General features: G+C 37.9%; 1 protein-coding gene across 1 annotated transcript; it reads left to right on the forward strand.

Moving 5' to 3' along the window:
* Window positions 1–4,019: 4,019 nt before the first annotated feature.
* Window positions 4,020–5,304, forward strand: LOC308331739 (uncharacterized protein; the record flags this gene model as incomplete). The annotated part of the gene is made up of 4 exons (XM_080787229.1): window positions 4,020–4,076; window positions 4,510–4,588; window positions 4,769–4,845; window positions 5,023–5,304. The coding sequence occupies exons 1-4, from the start codon at window positions 4,074–4,076 to the stop codon at window positions 5,302–5,304; spliced, it is 441 nt and encodes a 146-aa protein (XP_080643355.1). The 5' UTR covers window positions 4,020–4,073.
* Between the last annotated feature and the right edge of the window lie 18,621 nt (window positions 5,305–23,925).

Consider the following 23,925-nt stretch of genomic DNA (forward strand, 5'->3'; position numbering starts at 1 on the left):
ATTTCAAAGATTCCTTTTCAGGCAAACATGTTCACCGTAAGATGAACCTAAGTAGGCTAGAATGGTGTTGGGAGGTTTAAGTAGCCTATGTAAGTTTTTTTCATTTTTTCATTTTTTTCAAATCCTCAAAAATGATGAAAAGCGGTGTGCTATAGTATGCCGTACAATATGGGCTATAGCACATGGTCAAAAATTATGAAAAACGAGGATATCTCTTTTTTTTCAAATCCTCAAAAATGATGAAAAACTGCGTGCTATAGTATGCCGTACGATATGGGCCCATGGTCCAAAATGATGAAAAACAAGGATTTTAAAAAAAAAAGACAAAAGTAACTCCGAGACCATGGGCTATAGTCCATTGTCTCGAATGAACCCTAGTCAAAAAGTCCTATAGGATCTTCGAAATGTCCAATAGGATCCTACAGGATTTTGAAATCCTATAGGAATCCTATTGGATTTTTACACATATCCAACACAATCCTATAGGATTGTATCAGCACTTTATAAAATCCAATTGGGTTTTCCAAAGTGCCAATAGGATCTTATTGGGTTATATCCAACTTTGGAAAGTCCAACAGGATTTTTCAAAGTTTCAATAGGATTCCATTGAAACTGCAGAAACTCCAGTAGGATTTTCTGAAGTTCCAATTGAACCTGGAGCCATGTCCAAAGTTCCAACAGCACCCTATAGGATTATATTGGAACTTCAGAAACTCCAATAGGATTGTCTGAAGTTCCATTTGAACCTGTTCTGTTTCAACAGAACCCTATAGGATTATTTTCCAACAGCCAAAGCCTTTAAACAAAATCATTCAAGTCAAGCCTATTGGAAATATAATTGTGTTTGCTTATAAAAAAATCATCCCCATTAAAACAAATGTAGCATTTTTTTCAAATGTAGAACAAATACAACGGTGCTCTGTGGTCTACGGTCGCAACTATATAAGCCAGTAAGACGCCTGAGGGTGAGGTCGTGTGCACTGGCCATATATGGAGTGTGTCTTGAGTGTACATGTTTGATGAGGTCAGATCAACATATGGAATGTTAGAACAGGTCAGCTCCAAATATGGAGATCTGGAGGGTGGCAGCGGGGGCAGTGTCTTGAGTGAACAGGCATTGAGGGCACAGGTAGGGCCGGGACTTCATTTTCAGGCCTGTTTAGAACTCTAGTTTTCGCCGGCTGCCGGGTGCGGCTGCACTCATAACTTTGGAGCAGGCCCGTCTATAGTTTGAATGGACAGGTATCAGATAAAAGGGAGACATCGAAGAGGAAGGACGGATGGGGAACGATCAACATAATGTCAGAACAGGTTCTGACATATATCCATATATTAATATTGATGACATCAGGATCTCCATAGCAGGTCGCATTTACTATATAATCCCTGATTTACTATCATCCCTGATGATGTCATAATGCTGTCACGAGACCTGGGCACAATGTGGGTTTTCCCCATGTATGGGGATTTTGGGTGATGTACGATTCTATAGTTAACCTTCGATAATCATATAATAATAATAATATAATTGCGACCTTCAATTATATTAGGCCTATATTATGTGTGTGTGTGTATATATATATATATATATATATATATATATATATATATAAAATATTGCTTATTGTTACAATGGGAGTGATAAACACACACACACACACACACACACACACACAGGCGCTGGTGTTACTATGGATGGAATTTATGGGAGATGGGGTGATACGCGCGCGCACACGCATGCGCGCGCACACACACCTCGGTCTAGAATTTCTCAGAAAACTGTCGTGATTCAAGCAAGACGTAAACGGTCTCTTTGTTTGTTATTGGTTGACACTACGTCACGGTTTCATGTTAAGATCTACAAGCTAACAACTCGTCGCGTCGCAACGCGGAGTGAGCTTGTAGATCTGTTCGTTTTTGACAAGCGTACACCGACTGTCCTTAGCGCGAGCTTTGAACTTTTCAGAAGAGGAAATAATATAAACTGCGTCACGTCTTGGACTGATGCCTGATGGACTCCCACTTTCAGCAGTTTATTCAGCGTTTTTTGAAGTGAGTGTTTAACTGTTTATTAAATGGCACAGGGGAAACTTTATTTAGGTGATTTGCTATTTGTTTGCATACTTATACTTGTCCCATAAGTTTAACACATGGAACCGCGGAGGAGGGGCTATTTTGTACCGTGTTTTGGTGTGGTTGCTTTGAAGACGGTGGAAATGGTTGTTTATGGATATTGAGTATTTTTAATATAAGCCTTCCATTTGGGAAAAACACAGGCTTTAACTATCTTCGGGTGCAGTTGCCCAACGATATCAGGGCAGGCCCATTATTAATTTACATGCTGGGGACCCATACTCAACATTTCTAACATAAAACCTTGGTGTACTCAACATGTCCGGGTTCACAATGGGGCTCCATGGGCTGCCAAGTAGACTATAGTAGGGCATTGCGGTTCTCAAAGTGGGGCCTGGGCCGGGGTACAGGAGGTAAAATAGCAAAGAATCTGTTAGACCACTATGTTATACTTTGGCTATTCGAAAATGGCCAATCCTCAAGCTCATAACATTGCATTGCAAGCCAATTGCATTGCAATAGGCTGTGAGTTTGTAGATTGGCTATAGCTATTTTCCTTGAAACTTTGTGAAATGTCCTGATTAATTTTGAATTAATACCACAAATCTCCTATGGGAATCACTGGTGCAAAATTGGGCTTGAGACCAGATATTATGTTGAATAGCCAACATGAGTAATATAATGTTAAGTTAGTTGCTCTAGTACTTATCTACCAGTATGTATTTATTTATTTTATGTTATGTATAACTTGTTGTATTGGTATGAAAGTGATGTATTGGTATGAAAATGTGTTTACATAAAGATGACCAGAATAGTAATACATTTAGCTACTGATGATTTCATTGTAGTTCACCATTTATGCTGGTCATCTCTCTGAGTTATCTTTTCTTCCTCTCATTATTCCTCTTGCTTAATTGTCATGGCACTGCACTGCATCGGTATGTAAAGATTCATCATAGAAGTATCAATGTCAGATTGACCATTCCACCTCACACGGGATGTTGCAAATAGTGAGGAGAGATTATTTCCATTTGAGAGAGAAAAGGTTACATCATCATAACTGACCAGTCATTGTAGGGGTCCATTCATGTACTCTACTTAACAACATAAAACAAGGTATATTTCAAGAGCAAGGGATCGCAGTAAACATCCACCCTAAATCTTCTTCTTCCACACTGGGAGAAAAACAGCATCTGAAAGTTTGATGGGATGCATTTTTACACGTCAGTGCTGTGACCACTTTTACATTGCATCTAATGAGCGATGGGTTTCTTCTGACCCCGACCTGCGCGCACATACAGGTTCTTAACTTCTTATCAGTGTGACGTTGTTGGGAAATGTGTCAATTGTCAGTGTCTAATTATTATGGCTAATATCAACACTACTACTGTTTGATTTTCCTTTTTAGGTTCCCAACTCGTTTTCAGTATGTGGAAATTCTGTCAACCCTAAACCTGGACTACCCATTCCTCAGGGAAAGCATTGGGTCTGGCTATGTAAGATTTTATTTGTTCATGTTGTTACCTGCATCGGTACAATTCTATGTGTCGCTGTTAACCACTGAAACTGAGCGCTATACTTGGTAAACGAAATAATACTTGGTAGACTGGGGTCAGCTCTATGCCTGGTTTGCTCTTTTTCCACATTCTACACACCAATTCTCTCGACCAACAATAATCAATCAAAATGATAAGCTCACAATGTCTTGTAATGTGAGTGACACATTGTGAGCTTGTAGATCTGCTATTTTCAGTGAGTGTCAGAATAGGGGCACTTTTCCCCTACTTTCTAGTAAGGGTTTTCTAGTAAGGGATGCATTCTAGTGCAACAACTTGAAAAACTTTGTTTCACAGGATGCCATGCTTGATTCACTGCACAATAAATTAAAAAAAGAAAGGAAGCTACTTGTGTCTAACAAGGAAATGGCACAAATAACAGAAAAATGGACTGGAAGGAAGCGACCTCGTCAGACAGAGACAGCTGAGGTTAATCCAAGCACCATGGTAAAAAATCTGTTTTAGCTGAAAACTAGTCTGTGCCGAATGAACGTTGGGACCTTTATGCTGATACATTTAAAGGTCCAATGTGTGTATTTTTCAACAATGTTATGCAATTTACTTGAATCTGTAGAACTTGTTTGATTTATAGATTGATACAGGAGAAGATGACTCTCAAAGAACATTTGAGAGTCATGAGAGAGGAAACGGAGAAGGTCCGTCCAGACCTAGAGCTCCTCAAGAAAGGTTGACACGAATCAAATTGTACCGCAGAAACTTTGTGTCCAACCACAGCTCATAAGAGACGCTCTCTGAGTTCCAATGTCTCAGACTGACTATCCAAAATAGTAAGTACAATAATGTGTCAATTGTCTCCTTATTTAATTGCATGAGTTATGACTATATTTTATACATGTTTCTTCTACTTTGCCTTCTAAAGCTCGCTTGGGATCTGAGAGATATCACATTGATGTGGACAAACAAATCCTCAATAAGCTCGCTGCGATGGCAGAAAAAAGGTAATTGCCAGAATCTAATTTGAACTAGATTTTCAAGTAACAAAAACTGACTGATGGCAGTAGCACCCTGAATCACTCACTCACTCACTACTTGACTGACATTTGTTCTCGTGATTTTAAAGGATTATGAAAATAACATTATTATAATAACTTACAGGTATTGTATATTTTTTTATTAAGGCCTCCAATCGGAAGCAGCAATTCTGCTCTTGCCTGTACTATTCAAGGAGAAACCAGAGTTTCCGTTTGAAGTTGAGGTGAGCCATGAACCGTTCACTAGTGGGAGAAGCACTATGTAATTGAACCACATTTTATTATTGCATTAGTTTTTATATTATCATATGGTTGTTTCTGTTTTTGACACAGTGGCTCTGCAGGAGACTAGCCAGAGGGTGTGTGTTTGTCTGATGGTTAATGGTATTCCCTCTCCCCAGGGCCTAGCTCAGACCAGCACTGAAATGTCGACACCAAAGATGATGCTGAAAGGCTGCAGGGAGGGTCACCCCATGAAATATGACCACATTATGCTGTCGATGGATGACCAGGTAATCACAGAGGAGAGTGTGGACATCTCAATGGCACTGGGACTCAGAATCCAGTACCCTAAAGGACTGAAAAAGACACTGACCTTTTTGGAGTGTGTTGTTCTGAAATTGAAGGATGCAGGCAAACTTCCTGTCACAGTAAAAAGAGTGTACAACTCCATCTACGAGTAGCATGTACGTAGGAGTCAGTGTTCTCTCTCTATGTCTGGATGGCCACTTGAGAGTCAGCTAAAAAGCAAGGACTTTGCCCCTGGACTGGGCCTCTTCTAATTCTGGAGTGTACATTTTGTTTTAGAAATCCTGAAAGACTGTCAAAGTATCAAAAACAGTCAAGTGTGTTGTTGACCATTATAATGTTGTTTCACAGAGAAGAACTTTAAAGGGATCGTTCAGATTTTTTTAAACTTTGGCTGTATGAAATACTTGCCATTAATATAGTGGTTGCAACTGTATTCATTGATTGCCCGATTGAGTCCCGTGGTGGGAGTTCTGCTCTGTTTTTGTGAAATATTAAGTTCCGGTCATTTTGTGGGGGGGCACTGGGGCCACGCATTAAAAGTAAATTAATCCCATAGAAAAAGTCCTATTGGAAATCCAATTAAAAAATCCTATAAGAATTTGGAACAAATCCTATTGGATAATTTCTTATAGGATAATAATCCCATAGAAAAAGTCCTATTGGATTTTTCCGATCCTATAAGAAAATATCCAATAGCAATACAAGCAATACAAAGATGAAGACAGGTGAATCGTGTTCATTCCATCAAGGTTTCATAAGTTCCATTTGTCCACCTCAGAGTTAAATGATTAGTATTTCACTGTGTAACCCATAGTTATAAACTAGAGAGCAGACAACCCCGACCCCACTTTTCATTCAATGGAAGTTGCTCAGTGGCGTATCATGAAGGACCCGGAAGAACGCTCTACTTCCACATGTTCTGGTTAAATGCGGAAGTGCTCCACCTCACCTCAGCCATGAGTTAAACCACATGTAACAGTAATGTAGTGAGTTCTCTCTCCACCTCACCTCAGCCATGAGTTAAACCACATGTAACAGTAATGTAGTGAGTTCTCTCTCCACCTCACCTCAGCCATGAGTTAAACCACATGTAACAGTAATGTACGAGTTCTCTCTCCACCTCACCTCAGCCATGAGTTAAACCACATGTAACAGTAATGTAGTGAGTTCTCTCTCCACCTCACCTCAGCCATGAGTTAAACTACATAGTGAGTTCTCTCTCCACCTCACCTCAGCCATGAGTTAAACCACATGTAACAGTAATGTAGTGTGTTCTCTCTCCACCTCACCTCAGCCATGGCTGACAACATCCTGGATGCTGCCAGACAGAGAGAATCACCACAGGCTGCCAAGAGGATGCGAGAGGACACTGACCATGTGAGTGACCGTTTCCAAGCATCATTACCAGATCAGCAACATGACTCACAGATTGACAGTAGGTTATTTGTCTGATTATGAATGTCCCTCTGGATGATATTGTTGTTGTCGTATCATTCAGGAGGACGGCACCAGTGTACCTCCATCCTCCCTGAAGGCTGAGGTGTTTGTGGACCCCCACCATCCCAACAACGTGTTAGAGGGTCTCAACAGGCTGCGTCTCAACAGTGTATTTTGTGATGTTATTCTGGTCTGTGAGGGACAGGAGGTCCCCTGCCATCGTGCTGTACTGGCCTCCTTCAGCCCTTACTTTGAGGTAAATGCACACGTGAGCGTCGCAGTCCCACCCCCGACGACAGGCCCGGAAGATAATTCCCCGTTCATTTTCCCCATAGAGTTTTCAAAAAGTATTTATTTAAAGACGTTTTCACCGCGGACAAAGCCAACTGTTGTTGTGACAAATCATGACAATAAACACAATGTTTTGGTCCGATCAAATAATGAGAGAGAAGATACTAATACTAATTATTTGATCAGCCCAATACATTGTGTTTATTGTCATGATTTGTCAGAACAAGAGTTAGCTTTGTCTGCGGCTTTGTCCGCGGGACTGCAACGCTCTATTGAGCTGCTGCTGTTAAGGCAATGACATTTAACGTTTGCCTTGGCTTTCACATGAACCGTTACCAAATATCACTCTACTTCTACACCAAATTAATTAATCAATTAACAATGTAAATAATAAAGAAACTATGCCAACTCCCAAGCCAACCGTTCTCCTTTCCAACGTGCACAGGCCATGTTTACGTCTGGTATGAGGGAGTCCACACAGGACAGAGTGACCATCAGTGGACTGGAACCTCAGATGATTGGTACGCCTACACGTCTAAGGTGTCCATCTCTACTGATAATGTGCAGGTAATGTATTTTATTATTATTATCATAAACATCAGACATTGTTTCCATATATAGTCCTACATAACATCAAGCTAATGTGTTCATTTGTTCCAGGCTCTGCTGGCGGCATCAGACCTGTTGGAAGTCACGTCTGTGCGAGAGGCCTGCTGTGAATACATGAAGCGCCACTTGGACGTAAATAACTGTGTGGAGTTTTACTGCAGTGCCGACGACCACTCCTGTGGAATGTTGAAGAAACACAGCTTGGATCACATTCTGGAATACTTCAGGGTCATCTACCAGAAGGTCAGTGGTTGGGTAGCGTGATATTGGTCCGACCTCACGTTAGATCGACCATTACTAACCCTAACTCTAACCTAAACATAACCGCAAGCACGGGAGCAACACCTCTCTCACCAACCTTAATCCGGTCGTTTTAATGCATCCCTCAACAACCTTAATCTAGTCGTTTTAACGCATCCCTCACCAACCTTAATCCGGTCGTTTTAACGGACCCCTCACCAACCTTAATCCGGGTGTTTTAACAATTGAACATTATGGCAGCCCCCCCGTGGTTGAGGGTCATACATTTGAGTTGTTTTATTACCATTACTCAACTTCCCACCATCACAACTGACCCAGACCTGGGTAGAAACATTCAATCAGTCACAGTGATTAGATATATGTATATTACCATTAACCACAGTCGTATGTCTATTTCACTAAACAAACCATCTTTCTACCAATAGGAGGAGTTTCTCTCTCTCTCTGTGGAAAGGCTGACGGAGGTTCTCTCCAGTGACCATCTGAAGGTTCCCAAGGAGGACATGGTGTTTGAGGCTGCCATGCTGTGGTTAGACAAGAGTCCTACCCACAGACAGAGCTTTGGACAGGTCAGTCATTTAAACAAGAGTCCTACCCACAGACAGAGCTTTGGACAGGTCAGTCATTTAAACAAGAGTCCTACCCACAGACAGAGCTTTGGACATGTCAGTCATTTAGACAAGAGTCCTACCCACAGACAGAGCTTTGGACAGGTCAGTCATTTAGACAAGAGTCCTACCCACAGACAGAGCTTTGGACAGGTCAGTCATTTCTTATTCTCACGCCTTGTAAGACAATCAGAGGTCTCTGTTTATCGACATGTCGGAGGTCTTCTAAGTGTAAGGCAGTTGCTAGAGTCCCTTTGCAAATACATGCTTTGGCATCTGCTGTATACAGTATACAGTATACTGTACTGTACTGTACTGTACTGTACTGTACTGTACTGTACTGTACTGTACTGTACTGTACTGTACTGTACTGTACTGTACTGTACTGTACTGTACTGTATACTGGTGTGGGACTGGCTGGTAAATGGTGCATTTATATAGCACTCTCATCCAAAGCACTTTAACACAGATTGTGTATTACATTCACCCATTCACACACACACACACACACACACACACACACACACGCATTCATACACTGCTACACAGCTTCTTGCTAACTCTGGGGAAGCCCAGGATGGAACTGGGAACCTCCCCACTCTACCACAGAGACCACTGCTGCTCTCATGTTGTTCCAGTTGGACTAGTACTAATACTCGGTGTTCTCTCTGTGTGTTCCTGAAGGTGTTGGAGCACATCCGTCTGCCTCTCATCAGTCCCTCCTTCCTCCACACTGTGGTGGAGAGTCTGGAGGTGCTGTGGGCTGTGCTGTTGTTGCTGCACCTCATGCTGGGAAGGCTGGTCCTCCTCTCTCTCACCAGTTGCAATGGTTGGATCAATAGCGCTGTGGTGCTCAACCTGGCTATGATTCCTCCTTGTCTGATCTGCTTCTGCAGTGCAAGCTTGCATCTGGTTGCGGCCGCCGCCGCATTTCATCTTCCCCTGATGAGTTCGCAGGCCCCGGTAGGTTGTTACATTGGCCCACCCACAGCCACATTCTCTGAGTACCTTCATATCATTCGTGATTGTCATGTCAGTCGTTATAATGGTTAGAAGTTGTTTCTCAACCGTGGACCGTGGGCTATAGCCCATATCGTACGGCATACTATGGCACGCCGTTTTTCATCATTTTTGAGGATTTGAAAAAAATGAAAAAATGAAAAAAACGATGGGTTAGCCCATGTTTTTTGAAATTTTGAAAAAAAAGTTAGCCTCGTTTCTCATCATTTTGGACCGTGGGCTATAGCCCATAACGTACGGCATACTATGGCACGCCGTTTTTCATCATTTTTGAGGATTTGAAAAAAATTAAAAAATTAAAAAACGATGGGTTATAGCCCATGTTTTTTGAAATTTTGAAAAAAAAGTTAGCCTCGTTTCTCATCATTTTGGACCGTGGGCTATAGCCCATATCGTACGGCATACTATGGCACGCCGTTTTTCATCATTTTTGAGGATTTGAAAAAAAAGAAAAATGGGGGGAAAAATGAAATTTTGAAAAAAAAGTTAGCCTCGTTTCTCATCATTTTGGACCGTGGGCTATAGCCCATAACGTACGGCATACTATGGCACGCCGTTTTTCATCATTTTTGAGGATTTGAAAAAAATGAAAAAACGATGGGTTATAGCCCATGTTTTTTGAAATTTTGAAAAAAAAAGTTAGCCTCGTTTCTCATCATTTTGGACCATGGGCTATAGCCCATATCGTACGGCATACTATAGCACGCCGTTTTTCATCATTTTGGAGGATTTGAAAAAAATGAAAAAATAAAAAAACGATGGGTTATAGCCCATGTTTTTTGAAATTTTGAAAAAAAAAGTTAGCCTCGTTTCTCATCATTTTGGACCATGGGCTATAGCCCATATCGTACGGCATACTATAGCACGCCGTTTTTCATCATTTTGGAGGATTTGAAAAAAATGAAAAAATGAAAAAACGATGGGTTATAGCCCATGTTTTTTGAAATTTTGAAAAAAAAAGTTAGCCTCGTTTCTCATCATTTTGGACCATGGGCTATAGCCCATATCATACGGCATACTATAGCACGGCGTTTTTCATCATTTTGGAGGATTTGAAAAAAATGAAAAAATAAAAAAACGATAGGTTATAGCCCATGTTTTTTGAAATTTTGGAAAAAAAAGTTAGCCTCGTTTCTCATCATTTTGGACCATGGGCTATAGCCCATATCATACGGCATACTATAGCACGCCGTTTTTCATCATTTTGGAGGATTTGAAAAAAATTCAAAAATTCAAAAACGATGGGTTATAGCCCATGTTTTTTGAAATTTTGAAAAAAAAAGTTAGCCTCGTTTCTCATCATTTTGGACCATGGGCTATAGCCCATATCGTACGGCATACTATAGCACGCCGTTTTTCATCATTTTGGAGGATTTGAAAAAAATGAAAAAATCGATGGGTTATAGCCCATGTTTTTTGAAATTTTGAAAAAAAAGTTAGCCTCGTTTCTCATCATTTTGGACCATGGGCTATAGCCCATATCATACGGCATACTATAGCACGCCGTTTTTCATCATTTTGGAGGATTTGAAAAAAATGAAAAAATAAAAAAACGATGGGTTATAGCCCATGTTTTTTGAAATTTTGAAAAAAAAAGTTAGCCTCGTTTCTCATCATTTTGGACCATGGGCTATAGCCCATATCGTACGGCATACTATAGCACGCCGTTTTTCATCATTTTGGAGGATTTGAAAAAAATAAAAAAACGATGGGTTATAGCCCATGTTTTTTGAAATTTTGGAAAAAAAAGTTAGCCTCGTTTCTCATCATTTTGGACCATGGGCTATAGCCCATATCATACGGCATACTATAGCACGCCGTTTTTCATCATTTTGGAGGATTTGAAAAAAAATAAAAAATTCAAAAACGATGGGTTATAGCCCATGTTTTTTGAAATTTTGAAAAAAAAAGTTAGCCTCGTTTCTCATCATTTTGGACCATGGGCTATAGCCCATATCGTACGGCATACTATAGCACGCCGTTTTTCATCATTTTGGAGGATTTGAAAAAAATGAAAAAATAAAAAAACGATGGGTTATAGCCCATGTTTTTTGAAATTTTGAAAAAAAAAGTTAGCCTCGTTTCTCATCATTTTGGACCATGGGCTATAGCCCATATCGTACGGCATACTATAGCACGCCGTTTTTCATCATTTTGGAGGATTTGAAAAAAATGAAAAAATAAAAAAACGATGGGTTATAGCCCATGTTTTTTGAAATTTTGGAAAAAAAAGTTAGCCTCGTTTCTCATCATTTTGGACCATGCGCTATAGCCCATATCGTACGGCATACTATAGCACGCCGTTTTTCATCATTTTGGAGGATTTGAAAAAAAAAAAAAAAAAAAAAAAAAGATGGGTTATAGCCCATGTTTTTTGAAATTTTGAAAAAAAAAGTTAGCCTCGTTTCTCATCATTTTGGACCATGGGCTATAGCCCATATCGTACGGCATACTATAGCACGCCGTTTTTCATCATTTTGGAGGATTTGAAAAAAATAAAAAAACGATGGGTTATAGCCCATGTTTTTTGAAATTTTGGAAAAAAAAGTTAGCCTCGTTTCTCATCATTTTGGACCATGGGCTATAGCCCATATCATACGGCATACTATAGCACGCCGTTTTTCATCATTTTGGAGGATTTGAAAAAAAATAAAAAATTCAAAAACGATGGGTTATAGCCCATGTTTTTTGAAATTTTGAAAAAAAAAGTTAGCCTCGTTTCTCATCATTTTGGACCATGGGCTATAGCCCATATCGTACGGCATACTATAGCACGCCGTTTTTCATCATTTTGGAGGATTTGAAAAAAATGAAAAAATAAAAAAACGATGGGTTATAGCCCATGTTTTTTGAAATTTTGAAAAAAAAAGTTAGCCTCGTTTCTCATCATTTTGGACCATGGGCTATAGCCCATATCGTACGGCATACTATAGCACGCCGTTTTTCATCATTTTGGAGGATTTGAAAAATATAAAAAAACGATGGGTTATAGCCCATGTTTTTTGAAATTTTGGAAAAAAAAGTTAGCCTCGTTTCTCATCATTTTGGACCATGGGCTATAGCCCATATCATACGGCATACTATAGCACGCCGTTTTTCATCATTTTGGAGGATTTGAAAAAAAATAAAAAATTCAAAAACGATGGGTTATAGCCCATGTTTTTTGAAATTTTGAAAAAAAAAGTTAGCCTCGTTTCTCATCATTTTGGACCATGGGCTATAGCCCATATCGTACGGCATACTATAGCACGCCGTTTTTCATCATTTTGGAGGATTTGAAAAAAATGAAAAAATAAAAAAACGATGGGTTATAGCCCATGTTTTTTGAAATTTAAAAAAAAAAAGTTAGCCTCGTTTCTCATCATTTTGGACCATGGGCTATAGCCCATATCGTACGGCATACTATAGCACGCCGTTTTTCATCATTTTGGAGGATATAAAAAAAATGAAAAAATAAAAAAACGATGGGTTATAGCCCATGTTTTTTGAAATTTTGAAAAAAAAAGTTAGCCTCGTTTCTCATCATTTTGGACCATGCGCTATAGCCCATATCGTACGGCATACTATAGCACGCCGTTTTTCATCATTTTGGAGGATTTGAAAAAAAAAAAAAAAAAAAAAAAAACGATGGGTTATAGCCTATGTTTTTTTAAAATTTGAAAAAAAAAGTTAGCCTCGTTTCTCATCATTTTGGACCATGGGCTATAGCCCATATCGTACGGCATACTATAGCACGCCGTTTTTCATCATTTTGGAGGATTTGAAAAAAATAAAAAAACGATGGGTTATAGCCCATGTTTTTTGAAATTTTGGAAAAAAAAGTTAGCCTCGTTTCTCATCATTTTGGACCATGGGCTATAGCCCATATCATACGGCATACTATAGCACGCCGTTTTTCATCATTTTGGAGGATTTGAAAAAAAAAAAAAAATTCAAAAACGATGGGTTATAGCCCATGTTTTTTGAAATTTTGAAAAAAAAAGTTAGCCTCGTTTCTCATCATTTTGGACCATGGGCTATAGCCCATATCGTACGGCATACTATAGCACGCCGTTTTTCATCATTTTGGAGGATTTGAAAAAAATGAAAAAATAAAAAAACGATGGGTTATAGCCCATGTTTTTTGAAATTTTGAAAAAAAAAGTTAGCCTCGTTTCTCATCATTTTGGACCATGGGCTATAGCCCATATCGTACGGCATACTATAGCACGCCGTTTTTCATCATTTTGGAGGATATAAAAAAAATGAAAAAATAAAAAAACGATGGGTTATAGCCCATGTTTTTTGAAATTTTGAAAAAAAAAGTTAGCCTCGTTTCTCATCATTTTGGACCATGCGCTATAGCCCATATCGTACGGCATACTATAGCACGCCGTTTTTCATCATTTTGGAGGATTTGAAAAAAAAAAAAAAAAAAAAAAAAACGATGGGTTATAGCCTATGTTTTTTTAAATTTTGAAAAAAAAAGTTAGCCTCGTTTCTCATCATTTTGGACCATGGGCTATAGCCCATATCGTACGGCATACTATAGCACGCCGTTTTTCATCATTTTGGAGGATTTGAAAAAAATAAAAAAACGATGGGTTATAGCCCATGTTTTTTGAAATTTTGGAAAAAAAAGTTAGCCTCGTTTCTCATCATTTTGGACCATGGGCTATAGCCCATATCATACGGCATACTATAGCACGCCGTTTTTCATCATTTTGGAGGATTTGAAAAAAAAAAAAAAATTCAAAAACGATGGGTTATAGCCCATGTTTTTTGAAATTTTGAAAAAAAAAGTTAGCCTCGTTTCTCATCATTTTGGACCATGGGCTATAGCCCATATCGTACGGCATACTATAGCACGCCGTTTTTCATCATTTTGGAGGATTTGAAAAAAATGAAAAAATAAAAAAACGATGGGTTATAGCCCATGTTTTTTGAAATTTTGAAAAAAAAGGTTAGCCTCGTTTCTCATCATTTTGGACCATGGGCTATAGCCCATATCGTACGGCATACTATAGCACGCCGTTTTTCATCATTTTGGAGGATTTGAAAAAAATAAAAAAACGATGGGTTATAGCCCATGTTTTTTGAAATTTTGGAAAAAAAAGTTAGCCTCGTTTCTCATCATTTTGGACCATGGGCTATAGCCCATATCATACGGCATACTATAGCACGCCGTTTTTCATCATTTTGGAGGATTTGAAAAAAAATAAAAAATTCAAAAACGATGGGTTATAGCCCATGTTTTTTGAAATTTTGAAAAAAAAAGTTAGCCTCGTTTCTCATCATTTTGGACCATGGGTTATAGCCCATATCGTACGGCATACTATAGCGCGCCGTTTTTCATCATTTTTGAGGATTTGAAAAAAATGACGAAATGACAAAAACGATGGGTTATAGCCCATGTTTTTTGAAATTTGAAAAAAAAAAGTTAGCCTCGTTTCTCATCATTTTGGACCATGGGCTATAGCCCATATCGTACGGCATACTATAGCGCGCCGTTTTTCATCATTTTTGAGGATTTGAAAAAAATGACGAAATGACAAAAACGATGGGTTATAGCCCATGTTTTTTGAAATTTGAAAAAAAAAAGTTAGCCTCGTTTCTCATCATTTTGGACCATGGGCTATAGCCCATATCGTACGGCATACTATAGCGCGCCGTTTTTCATCATTTTTGAGGATTTGAAAAAAATGACGAAATGACAAAAACGATGGGTTATAGCCCATGTTTTTTGAAATTTGAAAAAAAAAAATTAGCCTCGTTTCTCATCATTTTGGACCATGGGCTATAGCCCATATCGTACGGCATACTATAGCGCGCCGTTTTTCGTCATTTTTGAGGATTTGAAAAAAATGACGAAATGACAAAAACGATGGGTTATAGCCCATGTTTTTTGAAATTTGAAAAAAAAAGTTAGCCTCGTTTCTCATCATTTTGGACCATGGGCTATAGCCCATATCGTACGGCATACTATAGCGCGCCGTTTTTCATCATTTTTGAGGATTTGAAAAAAATGACGAAATTACAAAAACGATGGGTTATAGCCCATGTTTTTTGAAATTTGAAAAAAAAAAGTTAGCCTCGTTTCTCATCATTTTAGACCATGGGCTATAGCCCATATCGTACGGCATACTATAGCGCGCCGTTTTTCATCATTTTTGAGGATTTGAAAAAAATGACGAAATTACAAAAACGATGGGTTATAGCCCATGTTTTTTGAAATTTGAAAAAAAAAAGTTAGCCTCGTTTCTCATCATTTTGGACCATGGGCTATAGCCCATATCGTACGGCATACTATAGCGCGCCGTTTTTCATCATTTTTGAGGATTTGAAAAAGAATGACGAAATGACAAAAACGATGGGTTATATCCCATGTTTTTTGAAATTTGAAAAAAAAAAGTTAGCCTCGTTTCTCATCATTTTGGACCATGGGCTAAAGCCCATATCGTACGGCATACTATAGCGCGCCGTTTTTCATCATTTTTGAGGATTTGAAAAAAATGACGAAATGACAAAAACGATGGGTTATAGCCCATGTTTTTTTAAATTTGAAAAAAAAAAGTTAGCCTCGTTTCTCATCATTTTGGACCATGGGCTATAGCCCATATCGTACGGCATACTATAGCGCGCCGTTTTTCATCATTTTTGAGGATTTGAAAAAAATGACGAAATGACAAAAACGATGGGTTATATCCCATGTTTTTTGAAATTTGAAAAAAAAAAGTTAGCCTCGTTTCTCATCATTTTGGACCATGGGCTATAGCCCATATCGTACGGCATACTATAGCGCGCCGTTTTTCATCATTTTTGAGGATTTGAAAAAAATGACGAAATTACAAAAACGATGGGTTATAGCCCATGTTTTTTGAAATTTGAAAAAAAAAAGTTAGCCTCGTTTCTCATCATTTTGGACCATGGGCTATAGCCCATATCGTACGGCATACTATAGCGCGCCGTTTTTCATCATTTTTGAGGATTTGAAAAAAATGACGAAATGACAAAAACGATGGGTTATATCCCATGTTTTTTGAAATTTGAAAAAAAAAAGTTAGCCTCGTTTCTCATCATTTTGGACCATGGGCTAAAGCCCATATCGTACGGCATACTATAGCGCGCCGTTTTTCATCATTTTTGAGGATTTGAAAAAAATGACGAAATGACAAAAACGATGGGTTATAGCCCATGTTTTTTGAAATTTGAAAAAAATAAGTTAGCCTCGTTTCTCATCATTTTGGACCATGGGTTATAGCCCATATCGTACGGCATACTATAGCGCGCCGTTTTTCATCATTTTTGAGGATTTGAAAAAAATGACGAAATGACAAAAACGATGGGTTATAGCCCATGTTTTTTGAAATTTGAAAAAAAAAAGTTAGCCTCGTTTCTCATCATTTTGGACCATGGGCTATAGCCCATATCGTACGGCATACTATAGCGCGCCGTTTTTCATCATTTTGGAGGATTTGAAAAAAATAAAAAAACGATGGGTTATAGCCCATGTTTTTTGAAATTTTGGAAAAAAAAGTTAGCCTCGTTTCTCATCATTTTGGACCATGGGCTATAGCCCATATCATACGGCATACTATAGCACGCCGTTTTTCATCATTTTGGAGGATTTGAAAAAAAATAAAAAATTCAAAAACGATGGGTTATAGCCCATGTTTTTTGAAATTTTGAAAAAAAAAGTTAGCCTCGTTTCTCATCATTTTGGACCATGGGTTATAGCCCATATCGTACGGCATACTATAGCGCGCCGTTTTTCATCATTTTTGAGGATTTGAAAAAAATGACGAAATGACAAAAACGATGGGTTATAGCCCATGTTTTTTGAAATTTGAAAAAAAAAAGTTAGCCTCGTTTCTCATCATTTTGGACCATGGGCTATAGCCCATATCGTACGGCATACTATAGCGCGCCGTTTTTCATCATTTTTGAGGATTTGAAAAAAATGACGAAATGACAAAAACGATGGGTTATAGCCCATGTTTTTTGAAATTTGAAAAAAAAAAGTTAGCCTCGTTTCTCATCATTTTGGACCATGGGCTATAGCCCATATCGTACGGCATACTATAGCGCGCCGTTTTTCATCATTTTTGAGGATTTGAAAAAAATGACGAAATGACAAAAACGATGGGTTATAGCCCATGTTTTTTGAAATTTGAAAAAAAAAAATTAGCCTCGTTTCTCATCATTTTGGACCATGGGCTATAGCCCATATCGTACGGCATACTATAGCGCGCCGTTTTTCGTCATTTTTGAGGATTTGAAAAAAATGACGAAATGACAAAAACGATGGGTTATAGCCCATGTTTTTTGAAATTTGAAAAAAAAAGTTAGCCTCGTTTCTCATCATTTTGGACCATGGGCTATAGCCCATATCGTACGGCATACTATAGCGCGCCGTTTTTCATCATTTTTGAGGATTTGAAAAAAATGACGAAATTACAAAAACGATGGGTTATAGCCCATGTTTTTTGAAATTTGAAAAAAAAAAGTTAGCCTCGTTTCTCATCATTATAGACCATGGGCTATAGCCCATATCGTACGGCATACTATAGCGCGCCGTTTTTCATCATTTTTGAGGATTTGAAAAAAATGACGAAATTACAAAAACGATGGGTTATAGCCCATGTTTTTTGAAATTTGAAAAAAAAAAGTTAGCCTCGTTTCTCATCATTTTGGACCATGGGCTATAGCCCATATCGTACGGCATACTATAGCGCGCCGTTTTTCATCATTTTTGAGGATTTGAAAAAGAATGACGAAATGACAAAAACGATGGGTTATATCCCATGTTTTTTGAAATTTGAAAAAAAAAAGTTAGCCTCGTTTCTCATCATTTTGGACCATGGGCTAAAGCCCATATCGTACGGCATACTATAGCGCGCCGTTTTTCATCATTTTTGAGGATTTGAAAAAAATGACGAAATGACAAAAACGATGGGTTATAGCCCATGTTTTTTGAAATTTGAAAAAAAAAAGTTAGCCTCGTTTCTCATCATTTTGGACCATGGGTTATAGCCCATATCGTACGGCATACTATAGCGCGCCGTTTTTCATCATTTTTGAGGATTTGAAAAAAATGACGAAATGACAAAAACGATGGGTTATAGCCCATGTTTTTTGAAATTTGAAAAAAAAAAGTTAGCCTCGTTTCTCATCATTTTGGACCATGGGCTATAGCCCATATCGTACGGCATACTATAGCGCGCCGTTTTTCATCATTTTTGAGGATTTGAAAAAAATGACGAAATGACAAAAACGATGGGTTATATCCCATGTTTTTTGAAATTTGAAAAAAAAAAGTTAGCCTCGTTTCTCATCATTTTGGACCATGGGCTAAAGCCCATATCGTACGGCATACTATAGCGCGCCGTTTTTCATCATTTTTGAGGATTTGAAAAAAATGACGAAATTACAAAAACGATGGGTTATAGCCCATGTTTTTTGAAATTTGAAAAAAAAAAGTTAGCCTCGTTTCTCATCATTTTGGACCATGGGCTATAGCCCATATCGTACGGCATACTATAGCGCGCCGTTTTTCATCATTTTTGAGGATTTGAAAAAAATGACGAAATGACAAAAACGATGGGTTATATCCCATGTTTTTTGAAATTTGAAAAAAAAAAGTTAGCCTCGTTTCTCATCATTTTGGACCATGGGCTAAAGCCCATATCGTACGGCATACTATAGCGCGCCGTTTTTCATCATTTTTGAGGATTTGAAAAAAATGACGAAATGACAAAAACGATGGGTTATAGCCCATGTTTTTTGAAATTTGAAAAAAATAAGTTAGCCTCGTTTCTCATCATTTTGGACCATGGGTTATAGCCCATATCGTACGGCATACTATAGCGCGCCGTTTTTCATCATTTTTGAGGATTTGAAAAAAATGACGAAATGACAAAAACGATGGGTTATAGCCCATGTTTTTTGAAATTTGAAAAAAAAAAGTTAGCCTCGTTTCTCATCATTTTGGACCATGGGCTATAGCCCATATCGTACGGCATACTATAGCGCGCCGTTTTTCATCATTTTGGAGGATTTGAAAAAAATAAAAAAACGATGGGTTATAGCCCATGTTTTTTGAAATTTTGGAAAAAAAAGTTAGCCTCGTTTCTCATCATTTTGGACCATGGGCTATAGCCCATATCATACGGCATACTATAGCACGCCGTTTTTCATCATTTTGGAGGATTTGAAAAAAAATAAAAAATTCAAAAACGATGGGTTATAGCCCATGTTTTTTGAAATTTTGAAAAAAAAAGTTAGCCTCGTTTCTCATCATTTTGGACCATGGGTTATAGCCCATATCGTACGGCATACTATAGCGCGCCGTTTTTCATCATTTTTGAGGATTTGAAAAAAATGACGAAATGACAAAAACGATGGGTTATAGCCCATGTTTTTTGAAATTTGAAAAAAAAAAGTTAGCCTCGTTTCTCATCATTTTGGACCATGGGCTATAGCCCATATCGTACGGCATACTATAGCGCGCCGTTTTTCATCATTTTTGAGGATTTGAAAAAAATTACGAAATGACAAAAACGATGGGTTATAGCCCATGTTTTTTGAAATTTGAAAAAAAAAAGTTAGCCTCGTTTCTCATCATTTTGGACCATGGGCTATAGCCCATATCGTACGGCATACTATAGCGCGCCGTTTTTCATCATTTTTGAGGATTTGAAAAAAATGACGAAATGACAAAAACGATGGGTTATAGCCCATGTTTTTTGAAATTTGAAAAAAAAAAATTAGCCTCGTTTCTCATCATTTTGGACCATGGGCTATAGCCCATATCGTACGGCATACTATAGCGCGCCGTTTTTCGTCATTTTTGAGGATTTGAAAAAAATGACGAAATGACAAAAACGATGGGTTATAGCCCATGTTTTTTGAAATTTGAAAAAAAAAGTTAGCCTCGTTTCTCATCATTTTGGACCATGGGCTATAGCCCATATCGTACGGCATACTATAGCGCGCCGTTTTTCATCATTTTTGAGGATTTGAAAAAAATGACGAAATTACAAAAACGATGGGTTATAGCCCATGTTTTTTGAAATTTGAAAAAAAAAAGTTAGCCTCGTTTCTCATCATTATAGACCATGGGCTATAGCCCATATCGTACGGCATACTATAGCGCGCCGTTTTTCATCATTTTTGAGGATTTGAAAAAAATGACGAAATTACAAAAACGATGGGTTATAGCCCATGTTTTTTGAAATTTGAAAAAAAAAAGTTAGCCTCGTTTCTCATCATTTTGGACCATGGGCTATAGCCCATATCGTACGGCATACTATAGCGCGCCGTTTTTCATCATTTTTGAGGATTTGAAAAAGAATGACGAAATGACAAAAACGATGGGTTATATCCCATGTTTTTTGAAATTTGAAAAAAAAAAGTTAGCCTCGTTTCTCATCATTTTGGACCATGGGCTAAAGCCCATATCGTACGGCATACTATAGCGCGCCGTTTTTCATCATTTTTGAGGATTTGAAAAAAATGACGAAATGACAAAAACGATGGGTTATAGCCCATGTTTTTTGAAATTTGAAAAAAATAAGTTAGCCTCGTTTCTCATCATTTTGGACCATGGGTTATAGCCCATATCGTACGGCATACTATAGCGCGCCGTTTTTCATCATTTTTGAGGATTTGAAAAAAATGACGAAATGACAAAAACGATGGGTTATAGCCCATGTTTTTTGAAATTTGAAAAAAAAAAGTTAGCCTCGTTTCTCATCATTTTGGACCATGGGCTATAGCCCATATCGTACGGCATACTATAGCGCGCCGTTTTTCATCATTTTTGAGGATTTGAAAAAAATGACGAAATGACAAAAACGATGGGTTATATCCCATGTTTTTTGAAATTTGAAAAAAAAAAGTTAGCCTCGTTTCTCATCATTTTGGACCATGGGCTAAAGCCCATATCGTACGGCATACTATAGCGCGCCGTTTTTCATCATTTTTGAGGATTTGAAAAAAATGACGAAATGACAAAAACGATGGGTTATAGCCCATGTTTTTTGAAATTTGAAAAAAATAAGTTAGCCTCGTTTCTCATCATTTTGGACCATGGGTTATAGCCCATATCGTACGGCATACTATAGCGCGCCGTTTTTCATCATTTTTGAGGATTTGAAAAAAATGACAAAAACGATGGGTTATAGCCCATGTTTTTTGAAATTTGAAAAAAAAAAGTTAGCCTCGTTTCTCATCATTTTGGACCATGGGCTATAGCCCATATCGTACGGCATACTATAGCGTGCCGTTTTTCATCATTTTTGAGGATTTGAAAAAAATGACGAAATTACAAAAACGATGGGTTATAGCCCATGTTTTTTGAAATTTGAAAAAAAAAAGTTAGCCTCGTTTCTCATCATTTTGGACCATGGGCTATAGCCCATATCGTACGGCATACTATAGCGCGCCGTTTTTCATCATTTTTGAGGATTTGAAAAAAATGACGAAATGACAAAAACGATGGGTTATATCCCATGTTTTTTGAAATTTGAAAAAAAAAAGTTAGCCTCGTTTCTCATCATTTTGGACCATGGGCTAAAGCCCATATCGTACGGCATACTATAGCGCGCCGTTTTTCATCATTTTTGAGGATTTGAAAAAAATGACGAAATGACAAAAACGATGGGTTATAGCCCATGTTTTTTGAAATTTGAAAAAAATAAGTTAGCCTCGTTTCTCATCATTTTGGACCATGGGTTATAGCCCATATCGTACGGCATACTATAGCGCGCCGTTTTTCATCATTTTTGAGGATTTGAAAAAAATGACGAAATGACAAAAACGATGGGTTATAGCCCATGTTTTTTGAAATTTGAAAAAAAAAAGTTAGCCTCGTTTCTCATCATTTTGGACCATGGGCTATAGCCCATATCGTACGGCATACTATAGCGCGCCGTTTTTCATCATTTTTGAGGATTTGAAAAAAATGACGAAATGACAAAAACGATGGGTTATATCCCATGTTTTTTGAAATTTGAAAAAAAAAAGTTAGCCTCGTTTCTCATCATTTTGGACCATGGGCTAAAGCCCATATCGTACGGCATACTATAGCGCGCCGTTTTTCATCATTTTTGAGGATTTGAAAAAAATGACGAAATGACAAAAACGATGGGTTATAGCCCATGTTTTTTGAAATTTGAAAAAAATAAGTTAGCCTCGTTTCTCATCATTTTGGACCATGGGTTATAGCCCATATCGTACGGCATACTATAGCGCGCCGTTTTTCATCATTTTTGAGGATTTGAAAAAAATGACGAAATGACAAAAACGATGGGTTATAGCCCATGTTTTTTGAAATTTGAAAAAAAAAAGTTAGCCTCGTTTCTCATCATTTTGGACCATGGGCTATAGCCCATATCGTACGGCATACTATAGCGCGCCGTTTTTCATAATTTTTGAGGATTTGAAAAAAATGACGAAATGACAAAAACGATGGGTTATAGCCCATGTTTTTTGAAATTTGAAAAAAAAAAGTTAGCCTCGTTTCTCATCATTTTGGACCATGGGCTATAGCCCATATCGTACGGCATACTATAGCGCGCCGTTTTTCATCATTTTTGAGGATTTGAAAAAAATGACGAAATTACAAAAACGATGGGTTATAGCCCATGTTTTTTGAAATTTGAAAAAAAAAAGTTAGCCTCGTTTCTCATCATTTTAGACCATGGGCTATAGCCCATATCGTACGGCATACTATAGCGCGCCGTTTTTCATCATTTTTGAGGATTTGAAAAAAATGACGAAATGACAAAAACGATGGGTTATAGCCCATGTTTTTTGAAATTTGAAAAAAATAAGTTAGCCTCGTTTCTCATCATTTTGGACCATGGGTTATAGCCCATATCGTACGGCATACTATAGCGCGCCGTTTTTCATCATTTTTGAGGATTTGAAAAAAATGACGAAATGACAAAAACGATGGGTTATAGCCCATGTTTTTTGAAATTTGAAAAAAAAAAGTTAGCCTCGTTTCTCATCATTTTGGACCATGGGCTATAGCCCATATCGTACGGCATACTATAGCGCGCCGTTTTTCATCATTTTTGAGGATTTGAAAAAATGACGAAATGACAAAAACGATGGGTTATAGCCCATGTTTTTTGAAATTTGAAAAAAAAAAGTTAGCCTCGTTTCTCATCATTTTGGACCATGGGCTATAGCCCATATCGTACGGCATACTATAGCGCGCCGTTTTTCATCATTTTTGAGGATTTGAAAAAAATGACGAAATGACAAAAACGATGGGTTATAGCCCATGTTTTTTGAAATTTGAAAAAAAAAAATTAGCCTCGTTTCTCATCATTTTGGACCATGGGCTATAGCCCATATCGTACGGCATACTATAGCGCGCCGTTTTTCGTCATTTTTGAGGATTTGAAAAAAATGACGAAATGACAAAAACGATGGGTTATAGCCCATGTTTTTTGAAATTTGAAAAAAAAAGTTAGCCTCGTTTCTCATCATTTTGGACCATGGGCTATAGCCCATATCGTACGGCATATTATAGCGCGCCGTTTTTCATCATTTTTG

This window comes from Protomyctophum bolini (assembly GCF_963924005.1).
Source record: "Protomyctophum bolini genome assembly, chromosome: 17".
Classification (NCBI taxonomy): Eukaryota; Metazoa; Chordata; class Actinopteri; order Myctophiformes; family Myctophidae; genus Protomyctophum; species Protomyctophum bolini.